Genomic DNA, 13,663 nt, shown 5'->3' on the forward strand with positions numbered 1-13,663 from the left:
AGCTCTCCACAAATTAGCAAGCCAAAAGAGAACATCGTTACTTACCAGTAGAGAATAACTAACGAAGTGAAAAATGGAAGGTTTACTCCCACCGGCGACGCTTCAGTTGACAGGTAATGTGGCTGAAAATTGGAGGAGATTCAAACAACATGTGGGGTTGTATTTAGCGGCAATCGGAGCTGACGAGAAAAGTAATAAAAGGAAATCGTCACTGTTCTTACATGTCGTGGGTGATGAAGCGCTGGAGGTGTATAATAACTTCACATTCGCTGTTGATGGAGACAAAATGAAGCTAGATAAAATAATGGAACAGTTTGAGGCCTACTGCATACCTAAACGTAACGTGACATTTGAAAGGCACAGATTTTTCACATGTGTACAGAAAATGGGTGAGACTATTGATCAGTATGTGACTGAACTGAGAAACAGAAGCAAATCGTGTGAATTTGGGGGACCGACAGACTCGCTGATAAAAGACAGACTGGTGTGTGGTATTCCAGATAATGGTCTAAGGGAAAGGCTGCTAAGAGAGCAAGATCTAGACCTGGGAAAAGCCATAGAACTGTGTAGGGCTACAGAGACTGTGAAGTTGCAGGCAAAGGAGCTGTTCAGTGACAATAGCTGCAACGTGGATGCAGTGAGAAAGAACGGATACAAACCGTTTAACAAAACGAGCGCCAATGTGAAAAAAGAGGCGTGGCCAGCGAACAAAAATGAAAGGGACAATCGAAAGTCATGTAGTCGATGCGGTACACAGCATCCACCAAAAAAGTGTCCAGCATATGGTAAAACATGCAATAGTTGCAACAAAAACAACCATTATGCCCGTTGCTGTAAGAACCAAATGCAACAAAGCAAGGTCCATGCAGTAGATGAAAGCGACATAGAGGAGTTCTATGTAGATGTTGTGTCTGAAAACAAAAAAGAAGAAAGAGACTGGATGTTGACACTAAAAGTGAATGACATACACATTCCATTTAAATTGGATACTGGAGCACAAGTTAATGTGATATCAGAGACTGATTTTAAGAAAATTAGACCCAGACTAAAGATACATGGAATCAAAGTGAAAGTGACAGGATACTCAGGTACTAAAATACCAGTGAAAGGAAGATGCATTGTCAAAGTGACACACAAGGACAGAGAGCACACGTTAGCATTAATCGTGGTGCCAAAGGAGGTGCAAGCCATACTAGGTTTAAAAGCCTGTGAGAGACTGAACCTGGTAAAGAGAGTCCTCGTTGTGGAAAGTGAAGGTGAGACAGTCTATGATGAACTCATGAAAGAGTACAATGACCTATTTCAGGGTCTAGGCTGCCTTCCAGGAGAACACACGATCAGAGTAGATAAAAGTATGCCAACGTTCATACATCCATGCAGAAAAGTTCCGTTTGCTCTTCAAAAGCAACTGAAGGCAGAGTTGGACAGGATGGAAAGCCTGAACGTGATTCAGAAGATAGATGAGCCAACTGAGTGGGTGAGTTCCCTCGTCGTTGTGGACAAAAAGAATGGAAAGCTCAGAATTTGCCTGGATCTAAGAGATCTAAACAGAGCAATAAAGAGAGAGCACTTCAAGCTTCCTACACGTGAGGAAATCATGTCACAGTTTGCAAATGCAAAGTATTTCAGCAAGTTAGATGCATCATCAGGATTTTGGCAGATGAAATTGGACGAAGCAAGTTCAAGACTGTGCACGTTCAACAGTCCATTTGGCAGATACAGATTCCTAAGTTTACCATTTGGCATTGCTCTCAGCTCCTGAAGTGTATCACAAAACTATCCATATGATCTATGAGCACCTGGAGGGAGTTGATACATCAATGGATGACATCATAGTATGGGGAACCACAAGAGCTGAGCATGGCGAGAGACTGAAAAAAGTGCTGGAAGCAACAAGGAAAACAAACCTGAAGCTGAATAGAGAGAAATGCCAGCTCGGGGTGACAGAACTGACATTCGTGGGAGATATCCTTAGCAGTGAGGGCATCAGACCAGATCCCAGAAAGGTGTCCGCCATTGAGAATATGCCAAAGCCACAATGCAAAAAGGACGTGCAGAGGTTTAATGGAATGATCAACCACATGGGGAAATTCATATCCAACCTCTCAGTAAAGATGGCGCCACTGAGAAGACTAACTGAAAAGAACATAGAATGGGAATGGAATCATGAACATGAGAAGTCATGGAGCGATCTAAAGAAACTGCTCACAGAGGAACCAGTTCTGAGGTTTTATGACCCAGCGAGACCCATCAAGATATCATCAGATGCATCACAGAGTGGGCTTGGTGCCGTTCTTCTGCAACAATATGACTACTGGCAACCTATTGCATATGCATCATGCTCAATGACAGACGCGGAGACACGATATGCTCAAATAGAAAAGGAGCTGCTCAGCATCACATACGCCTGTGAAAGATTTCACCAGTTTGTGGCAGGACAAGCAATCAGTGTAGAGACTGACCATAAGCCCTTAATTGCATTGTTCCAAAAGCCACTAAATAGCTGTCCGCTTAGAATACAAAGAATGATGATCAGGCTGCAACGCTATACACTGAATGTTGCATACACACCGGGTAAGCTGATGTATACAGCAGACACGTTGTCCAGAGCTGTAGACCCAAGTGAGCCTGCAAACACCACAATGGATGAAAAAGTGAACGCCTACATGGACATGATCACAAGTGCACTGCCCATAGCAGATGCAAAACTGGAGCTCATAAAGACTGAGACAAACAAAGATGAAACAATGAGACGACTGAGGAAAAGCATCTTGGATTGATGGCCCAACATGAAGCAAGATTGCTCACCTGACATGGCAGAGTACTGGAACTGCAGGGCGGAACTATCAGTGGTCGAAGACATCATCTACAAAGGAAGTAAAATAGTTATACCAAAGAGTCTGAGAAAAGAGATGTTAAAAAAGATCCATGGAGGACATCTGGGAATAGAAAAGTGTAAGAGCACGAGATGTGATGTATTGGCCACGAATCAACCAAGATGTGACAAATGAGGTGTCAAACTGCACAATATGCCTGAAATATCGAGCAAGCAATCCGGTAGAACCACTAAAGCCACACCCAGCACCAGACAGACCTTACCAGAAGGTAGGCGCTGACCTATTCTTATGTCAAGGGAAGGACTATCTTGTAGTCACAGACTATTACTCCCTGTATCCAGAGGTTTGTAGACTGCACACCACCACTGCAGATGCTGTGATAACATGTATGAAAGCCATATTCTCCAGACATGGCGTGGCAAGCGAGGTCTTCACAGACAACGGACCCCAGTTTTACAATGCAAGTTTCCGACACTTTGCCAAAGAGTGGGACTTTGTCCACACAACGTCAAGTCCTCACTTTCCACAGTCCAATGGACTAGTGGAAAAATCGGTCCAGACAGTGAAAAGACTGATGTACAAGGCAAAAGACAGTGGAACTGACTTTTACCAGAGCATGCTTGTATACCGCACAACGCCGCTCGAGTGTGGTATGTCACCAGCCCAACTCCTGATGGGACGTCGGCTAAGGTCAAACCTACCCATCCCGGAGGACCTCCTGAAAACAAAAGAGGGGGAGAAAGTGAGGAAGTTCAAAGAACAACAGAAAGAAAAGCAAAAGTACTACTATGACAGAGGAACACAAAACCTATCTGAACTCCACACTGGTGACCAAGTAAGGTTCAAAGACAAAACAAACACATGGACTCAGAAGGGAACTGTCCTGAGTGAAGTTCAACCAAGATCATACACCATTCAGACAGATGAGGGTGCTGTTCTGAGAAGAAATCGTCGAGATCTTCTCATGGGACCAGCCACAGCAGGTCAAGAGACTGATACTGTTGAACAACCTGATCACACAGCTGAGAACAAATCATCTGAGGCAACAACTCAGATTCAAGGACAATCAATCAGAAAATCCTCAAGACACGTGAAGCCTCCTGAGAGACTCATTGAGCAAATTTAAGGACTATTGTTATAGAAGGAAGTAATGTTATCTTATTCTTTCTTCAAGTTCTAGTGTATTGACATATTTCATGTGAACACACAAAGCAAGGTTAAAAAACCTTCATCATGATAATGATAATGTAAGTTCATTAAGTGTTACAGTTAAAATGCAGATTAATACAAAGAAAGCATGTTGTTAGTTAAAAGTAAAATACTTTTGTTTTAAGAAAAGGAGATGTAATGATATCAGCAAATAGAGATGCTATTTGCCTGTTCGATTATGATGCCTTAATAGCATGTTTGCATGTATTGATTGCTTGTGCCTGACCAGCAGAGGGCATGTGACCGAGAGAAGCAAGGCAGTTAGTTTAGTTTCAGTTTCGTTCTAGATGCATCACAAGCATCGTGTCTCCTGTAAAAGCTGTATAAAGAGTTGAACAAGCTTTAGATTAAAAGTCATTCGCTTTCATAAATGTCTCGTCATTGAACCCACAAAGAAATCAATACATCAGCGATCTGCAGGATCTCTTTAAGGAAACTGCTGCAGCACTGGAGAAACTTGTCGGAGTTCGCACAGCTCATGCTCCACCTAGTTTCTCCCACATTTTGCAGAAGGAGCCTCTAAGCAAGTGCAGGGCACTTTGCCTATTTCATTCGTCATAGATTCTTACAGCACAGAAGGTGGCAATTCAGCCCATCGTTCCTGTGCTGGCTCTTCGAAAGAGCTCTCCAGTTAGTCCCACTGCCCTAGTTGGAGTTTAGGAGATTCCCTGTAGATCAGGCTGGTGAGCTGGGAGACCCAACACTGCGGCCCTGGAGAACCACCATTAGAGGGAGGCTTGTATTTAAAGGTGGACATCGGGATATATATTGGGGAAAGTTGACAGGCTGTAGGATTCGCAAAATTGAACTTTATATTATAGAGGGTCGAATGGCAGAAGAGGCCATGATTTTAAAGACTGTTTTAAAAGAAGCCTAGGAGAAAGGGGCATTCAAAATGGCCACCAGACCCTGTGACCAACTTATTGGGACACTTTAAATTGGTTCCTGCAGTCCTCAGACAGCTTTGTGGATTCAGCCCACAGTAAGTTCTGGAAGCCGTTTCTGAGAGAATGAAACCAGACACCCACATATACATATAGATTGGATGCAGATCCAGTCAAGAGCGGCCTGTAGATGAAGGCCATCTAAATGTTTAACCAGACAAAAGGGAACAGTTACATATTCATGAGAAGAGCATCAAGGACCCGTTAAGGACATCACCAGGGCATTAAAAACAATGAAGGTCATTCCAGACCAGAAATGGCCCGTTACCGGCCATCCAAGAACAGTTTAAAATATAATAACTACCCTGTTGTGCTCCCAGCCCGCCAAAATTAAAACAAAAGACTAACCTGATTTGGCGCGAGATAAGGGCTTCTGATGAGAAGTATATCCAAGAACCCAGGGGTAGAAAGGAGAAGGAGAAGCGGCCATCGTAGAAAGAAAAGACGGCCATCGTGGAGAGCGGTGCTCGTGGTGCTACCATCATATCGGTGGCATCATCGCTAGAAGAAGGAGAAGACGACGGTTCGAGCCGGCGTCCCGCCCCGGGGTAAAACATCGGAAGATCATTGACCAACCCCGGGCCGGTGACGAAACGGGAGGCCATCGACCCACTCCGGCTCGGAAGAGACAATTAAAAACTACAGAAATAATGATGGGGGCCAGCCCGAGGCTCCTCTGACCGGGGTCGAGCAAACGATCCCCGACCCCACCGACATCCAGACCAGCCGGTGTCCAGCTGTCCCCGACCCCCACCTCAGGAGAGAGGTGTGGCGCAGTTCGCTGGGGCTCCACGATCCACATGGAGACGGGACGCCTGAAAGGATCAAACGCAGGCCTGTTTCAAAACCTTACACTTCCTAGTTGGATTGGTGAGTATGTTTCTGGCCCTTCATAAACAGATCTCGATAGGTTTAAGGGGGTGGACATTTAAGGGTATAATTAACATGAGTTGTTGTCCCTCGATGTTCCGTGTGTTTTCCCCATTTCATGATGATCTTTGTAGAGTATAATATGCCTGTATTTGCCTTAGTTAGTACTGTGTCGTTATGATTTCTGTTTGTGTTTTCCCCTCCCATGTACTGTCTTATTTGCTTGCATTTGATTTGTTTTACATTATGCAATAAAATTCCATTCGTTTCATCAAACTTGGTCTATAAGAGTTTTCTCTACATTGTAGTTCCCGCCCCAAAGTCCAGAGTACAGAATCTAAGGGGCAAGTGGGTCGAACCACTCACGGTTTTACTGTGCAAGAGAGAAAGGCCTCTAGAGAGAGAAACCTCTGCGATCGAAAACCCCTCACAGGCTGTACGACCGACTGAATGCTGTAAGTAATGGCAGATTGCCTCAGCTCAATGCGGCAGCGAGTGCAAACAGCACGTGTAGTTGGTATTTCGAGTGCCCTTTTAGAAAGGTTTTCATGATTCAAGGCGAAAATAAGATTTCTTCCCTGTAGATTTACACCAACTTCAGCTCAAAACCCTCAGAGACATCCCACAGCTATATGAGCAAAACACTTAGGGTGCGGTAGGACAGTGGTTTCGGTACTGGACTAGTAATCAGGAGGCCTGCACTAATGATCTGTGAGACATGAGTTTAAATCCCACCACGGCAGCTGGGGAATTTCAATTCAGTTAATTAAATAAAAATCTGGATTAGAAAGCAAGTATCAGTAAAGGTGACCATGAAACTACCTGTCATAAAAAACAATCTTTTTCACTAATGTCCTTTAGGGAAGGAAATCTGCAAATAGAGTCATAAAGTATGAGGAGAGATTGTGTCGATTAGGCTTATACTCACTGGAGTTTAGAAGATTGAGACGGGATCTCATCGAAACCTGTAAAATTCTGTCAGGCCTGGACAGACTAGATGCGGGAAGGATGTTTCTGATGGCCGGGGAGTCCAGAACCAGGGGTCATAGTCTAAGGATAAGGGGTAAGCCATTTAGGACTGAAATGAGGAGGAATTTCTTCACCCAGAGAGTGGTGAACCTGTGGAATTCTCTGCCACAGAGGGCGGTGGAGGCCAGTTCATTAAATATATTCAAGAAGGAGTTGGATAAATTTCTTAAGGCTAAAGAGATCAAGGGATATGGGGAGAAGGCAGGGACAGGGTACTGAATTTGGATGATCAGCCATGATCTCAATGAATGGCGGAGCAGTCTCGAAGGGCCGAATGGCCTACTCCTGCTCCTATCTTCTATGTTTCTATGTCATAATGGCACAGAAGGAGGCCATTAGGCCCATCAAGTCCATGACGGCTCTTTGTAGAGCAATCCAGTCAGTCCCACTCTATCCCCGTAGCCGTGAAAGTTTATTACCCTCATGTGCCTATCCAGTCTCCACTTGAAAGCATTGAGTGTCTCCACTTCCACCACTTCCATCAGCAGCCAGTTCCAGGTCCTCAACACTCGCTGCGTAAAAAAGTTTCCCCTCACATCCCCCACTGTATCTCTTGCACAAAATCTTAAATCTGTGTCCCCTAGTCCTTGTCCCATCAACTAGTGGGAACAGCCTTTCCCCGTCTAGCCTATCCAAACCCGTCATAATCTTGTACACCTCGATCAAATCACCCCTCAACCTCCTTTGCTCTAATGAAAACAAATCTAGCTTCTCCTTACCCGGTCTGGCCTATCTGTGACTCCAGACCCACAGCAATGTGGTTAACTCCTAACTGCCCTCTGAAATGGCCTAGCAATCCACTCAGTTTTACAAGATGGCTCACCACCACCTTCTCGAGGGCAATTAGGGCTGGTCAATAAATGCTGGCCTTACCTGTGACGCCCACAACTCATAAATAAAAAAAAACTTACTACAGGTACCGAAACAACACACGAGAGACAATAAAGATCAAGATTTATGACAGGGGATGTATTGAGGCAATTTTGTGCTGCAAATAATTCACCATTTTGATCAAGCATTTCTTCTCTTTATGTGCTGTATTTCCAGGCTATTATGATGAACATACAAATTGCAGTGGTGAAGCAGCTTCAAAGACGAGCGCTGCCTTTATATCTGACATCCTTCCATTTCAAGATCGCCAATAAACTGGTTGAATTTCTCACAGCCGCTTCTGAATCTTGAGCCTTTACATTTTTCTGCAGACGGGGTCTCTTCAATCCAAGATTCAGAGTCAAGAATATACTGTGTACTGTGGGTGGGGAGAGAAACAGGGAAAGACAGCAGAATAAGAATAATTTAGGTGAGTATTACCTTCTGGCACTCGAAATGTATGTCAGGAAGCATTCAAAGAAAATGAAAGAACTTTGATTCATACAGCGACTACCACAACTCCAGGCCATCCCATAGCACTTTACAGCCAATGGTGCTTTTGTAGTGCAGTTACTGTTCTAATATCGGAAACCCAGCAACCAATTTGGGCACAGCAAGCTCCCACAAACATCAATGTGATAATGACCAGATAATCTGTTTTATTAATGTTGGTTGAGGGATATAAATCAGCTGGGACACCAGGGAGAACTCCCTCGGTCTTCTTTGAATAGAGATCTTTTAAAGCATCATCGAAAGGCAGCACTTCCAACAGTGCAGCACTCCCTCGGTACTGCACTCGGAGTGCCAGTCTAGATTCTGTGCTCATGTCTCTGGAGAGGGAGACTTGAACCCACAATCTTCTGACTCAGAGGCGAGAGTGTTACCCACTGAAGCACAGCTAACGTCAGTACTTTCTGATCATTCTCAGGTACTCAGAGCCCAAAGGAAGAGGGAGGGGAGCTGCTGTCATGTAAAAGTGTCTTATTGTCTCCCAGCATGTTACCATTGAGAATGGCCATCACAATCTTACTTACTTTCTATCTACATCCGTGGTCTTGCCATCCTTCCCCATTAAGAGGTAAGATTTCTCAATCTGCAGTTCAAACTGGCAGGATTTCCGTTTAAGAAAATGCCGGATATCATCCGCCACAATGTGCTCATCACGTGCTATTTTGAAGATAAGGAGAGAGTGTGATCTGTTTGTTATCTTCATTTTATGGACCCACCGAGTGAAAGTTTACCATTCATTATCTCAGCAAAGCGCAGTTTATTGATCTGTCCGAGCAGACAGACTCTTACACATTTTCTGCAATGTAACTTCACGATTAACGTCTATCACCCCCAACACCCCTTCCCCTTCCCCCGGCACCTTCCCGTACAAGCACAGGAGATACAACGCATGCCCTTTTACCTCCTCCCTTCACAATGTCCAGGGCCCCAAACACTCCTGCCTGGTGAAACAGCGATTTACTTGTACTTCTTGCAATTTAGTATACTGTATTCGCTGCTCACGATGCGGTCTCCTTTATATTGGGGGGACCAAATGCAGATTGGGTGACCGCTTTGAGGAACACCTCCATTTAGTCCATAAGGGTGACCCCGAGCATCCGGTCGCCTGTCACTTTAATTCTCCGCTTCACTCCCACTCAGACCTCACTGTCCTCGGCCTCTTACACTGTTCTAGTGAGGCTCAACGTAAGCTCGAGGAACAGCACCTCATCTTTCGATTAGGCACTTTACAGCCTCTGGACCCAACATCGAGTTCAACAATTTCAGACCCTAACCTCTGCCTCTATCAATTTATTCTCTCTCTCACATGGCAGCTGTTGATCATTCAGCCATTGCCATTTACATCTAGAGCCATCTTTTGTTTCTTAACTCAGCCCATTACCATCTCCTTTTGCCTTGCAGCATCATACCTTTTGTCTCTTAATGTCTCCTGACTTCCACCCTATCACAGACCTTCCCTTTTGTTCCTTCCTCCCCTCCCCCCTCTCCCTGCCCCTGCACTTGCTTAAAAATTTGTTACATCTCCAACTTTTTCCAGATCTGATGAAGGGTCATCGACCTGAAACGCTAACACCGTTTTTCTCTCGCTGCTGCCTGACCTGCTGAGTATTTCCAGCATTTTCTGTTTTTATTTTACGACTAACATCCTTTTCTTAAGGGGGAGCCCTGAAATAATTAATTAAAAGAAGAGATCACTGAAAAAACAAATATTCAGAAGTCCTTGAGGAGGATGCAAGGAGGCTGGAAGGGGATATAGACAGGCTAAGTGAGTGGGCAAGAACATGACAAATGGAATATAATGTGGAGAAATGTGACGTTATCCACTTTGGTAGGAAAAATAGAAAAGCAGAGTATTTTTTAAATGGTGAGAGATTGGGAAATGTTGGTGTTCAGAGGGACCTGGGTGTCCTTGTACACGAATCACTGAAAGTTAACTTGCAGGTACAGCAAGCAATTAGGAAGGCAAATGGTATGTTGGCCTTTATTACAAGAGGCTTTGAGTATAAGAGTAAATTCATCTTACTGCAATTATATAGTGCCCTGGTGAGACCACACCCGAGTTTTGTGTACAGTTTTCATCTCCTTACCTAAGGAAGGATATATATGAGATAGAGGGAGAGCAACGAAAGTTTCACCAGACTAGGTTCCTGGGATGGGGGGATTCTCCTATGAGGAGAGATTGAGTAGACGAGGCCTATATTTTCTAGAGTTTAGAAGAATAAGAGGTGATCACATTGAAACATACAAAATTCATACAGTGTTTGACAAGTTAGATGCAGGGAGGATGTTTCCCCTGGCTGGTGAGTCTAGAACCAGGGGTCACAGTCTCAGAATAAGGGGTCGGCCAGTTAGGACTGAGCTGAACAGAAATTCTTCACTCAGAGGGTGGTGAATCTTTGGAATTCTCTACCCCAGAGGGCTGTGGAGGCTCAGTCATTGAGTATATTCAGGGCAGAGATCGATAGATTTTTGAATATTAAGGAAATCAAGGGATATGGGGATAGTGCAGGAAAGTGGAGATGAGGTAGAAGATCAGCCATGATCTTATTGAATGGCGGAGCAGGCTCGAGGGGCCAAATGGCCGACTCCTGCTCCTATTTCTTATGTTCTTTCTTTGACGCTAGATTTGCTGCATCTCCAGCCCACAATTTAAACCTCTTTAAGAGAACGAGTTAAAAATTTCAGAATGGCGAGAGATATAGTGCAAACCACCAGGCTCCGATTCAGCGCTAAATAATTATTGGTTGATTATCATGATCATTCAGGCCGGTTAGACGACTGGACAATGAGATGGAAGGGCTGTAGTTGAAAGGCTGATACAGGCATATATCGAGAACTCTATATTGAGGAACTGTTTGCATTTTGTTTACTTACAAAGTTTGATGGGTTTTATGATGGAGATTGTATAGACGGCGAAGTGTCCTGTTGTGTTTATACCGGACACCGTGACTATATAAGCTGGAAAGTAATTAGAACAAATCAGTCGTTAGAAAACTAGTTTAAAACATTTGATTTGTTAATGTTAGACTTACTATTTATATATATATACACATAATATTATTTACTGATTTGTTTTTCTTTGCTATCAGTTTAACAAACAATTGTTAATCACCAAGATAAGTCAAACAGTTCATTTCCTGGTTTGTGTTCTGTTTACACTGAAATAATTGTATTATTCGGTCCTAACTGTGTTGGATACATCCGCTTTCATTGAGACTAGTCATACTTTGTTAGGTAGGAGAGGCCTTCATTCACTCACTCACATGAATCAGATTGATTAATATTTGGTCCCCATATGAAACCCACCTAATTATTAAAGTGTCTCTTTACAGTTCTATTGGTAAATATAGCATTTAATAGCAAAATGCTGAGAATTAACACATGCTGTTGGATAATCTGTGTCCAGTCTTATCATTCCCAAACGGAGGAAAGCAGAATATTTACCATATTCTACAATTGGACTGTAGCAGGCGAATTCCATCCTTGCATCTCCGGCTACATCTGGGGAAAAGGTTCTTCTAACGTGAGGGCAGCGACCTGAGAGAGAACATAAAGATACCTGAATAAAACTGTGCCGTATCGTGCAATGGGATAGACTACTGGGTAAAGGTCATTCTGGTGTTTCAAATGAACCGAGTGTGGCAAGAAATCTAAATATTAATAAATAGGTCAATATTGTGAAATAGGGCAGACCGTCAGTCTGACAGTTACTGGGCAGTATTAGCAGGGTGAAATGTGCCCCTAGTTTAATAGATGTCTGGATTCCACCTCTGGATACCAGTGTATGGTCCTGGTGCATCTTATAAAACAATCCCCAAGGCATTTATTGGAGCCATTAAAAGTTAACATGATTACTTATATCTAACGCTGATGATTAGTCATAGCATGGGAACAGTAGCATACTGGTAATGTCACTGGGTTAGTAATCCAGTAGACCTGGAGATGAGGATTCTAAATCCCACCACGGCAGCTGGGGAATTTAAATTCAGTTAATTAAATAAATCGGTAATAAAAAAAGGCTAGTATCAGTACCATGAAACTATTGGATTGTTGTAAAAACACATCTGGTTCACTAATGTCTGCTAGAGAAGGAAATCTGCTTTACCTGGTCTGGCCTATATGTGACTCCAAACCCAATGTGCTTGACTCTTACCTGCTCTCTGAAATGGCCTAACCAGCCACTCAGTTTTAACTTAATAATATGAATGAAACCGGATCGACCTCAGCACTGGCTACAGACACCCAGCCCAGATAGACCCTGCAAAGTCCTCCTCACCAACATCTGGGGACATGTGCCAAAATTGGGAGAGCTGTCCCACAGACTAGTCAAGCAACAGCTTGAGCATAGTCATACTCACAGAATCAGACCTTTCAGCCAATGTCCCAAACTTCACCATCACCATTCCTTGGTATGCCCTGTCCCCACAATGGTATACAGTCGGGAAGGAGTGGCTCTGGGAGAACTCAACATTGACCCCAGACCCCATGAAGTCTCATGGCTTCAGGTCAAGCTTGGGCAAGGAAACATCCTGCTGATTACCACCTTGCTTCCTCAGCTGATGAATCAGTGCTCCTCCATGTTGAACATCACTTGGAAGAAGCACTGAGAGTAGCAAGGGCACAGAATATACTTTGGGTTAGGTACTTCAAAGTCCATCACGAAGAGTGGATCAGTAGCACCACTGCTGGCAGAGTCCTGAAGTACATAACTGCCATTCTTGGCCTGCGACAGGTGGTGAGGGAAAAATCTACTTGACCTCGTTCTCCCCAATCTACCTGTCGCAGATGCATCTGTCCATGACAGAATTGGTAGCAGTGACCACTGCAGAGTCACTGTAGAGGTGAAGTCCCGTTTTCACATTGAGGACACCCTCCATCGAGTTGTGTGACATTACCACTGTGCTAAATGGGATAGATTCAGGACAGATCTAGCAGCTCAAAACTGGGCATCCATGAGGTGCTGTGGGACATCAGCAGCAGCAGAATTTTATTCCACCGCACTCGTTAACCACTTGGCCCGGCATATCCCTCACTCTATCATTACCATCAAGCCAGTGGACCAACCCTGGTTCAATAAGGAGTGCAGAATAGCATGCCAGGAGCAGCACCAGGCATACCTAAAAATGAGGTGCCAACCTGGGGAAGCTGCAACACAGGACTACATGCATGCAGAAAAGCGGAAGCAGCATACTATAGACAGGGCTAAGCAATCCCACAATCAACGGATCAGATCAAAGCTTTGCAGTCCTGCCACATCCAGTCGTGAATGTTGGTGGACCATTAAATAACTAACGGGAGGAGGAGGCTCCATGAATATCCCCATCCTCCATGATGGTGGAGACCAGCATGTGAGTGCAAAAGACAAGGCTGAAGCATTTGCAACCATCTTCAGTC

General features: G+C 44.1%; 1 protein-coding gene across 1 annotated transcript in view; it reads right to left on the bottom strand.

Annotated features, from left to right (window-relative positions):
- Nucleotides 1-7,826: 7,826 nt before the first annotated feature.
- The window catches only part of LOC147095707 (complement C4-like), a 450,539-nt gene continuing 444,702 nt past the window's right edge, over nt 7,827-13,663 (bottom strand). The window contains exons 38-41 of the mRNA XM_085974756.1: nt 11,714-11,806; nt 11,144-11,227; nt 8,794-8,926; nt 7,827-8,138 (exon numbers count right to left, since the gene is read on the bottom strand). Of these exons, the coding sequence (XP_085830882.1) occupies nt 7,997-8,138; nt 8,794-8,926; nt 11,144-11,227; nt 11,714-11,806 (452 nt within the window). The 3' untranslated portion in view covers nt 7,827-7,996. The remainder of the gene's footprint in view (nt 8,139-8,793; nt 8,927-11,143; nt 11,228-11,713; nt 11,807-13,663) is intronic.

Source organism: Somniosus microcephalus, unplaced genomic scaffold (genome assembly GCF_052327205.1).
Source record: "Somniosus microcephalus isolate GS21.2 unplaced genomic scaffold, FLI_Smic_1.0 unresolved_chr1, whole genome shotgun sequence".
In the NCBI taxonomy this organism is placed as follows: Eukaryota; Metazoa; Chordata; class Chondrichthyes; order Squaliformes; family Somniosidae; genus Somniosus; species Somniosus microcephalus.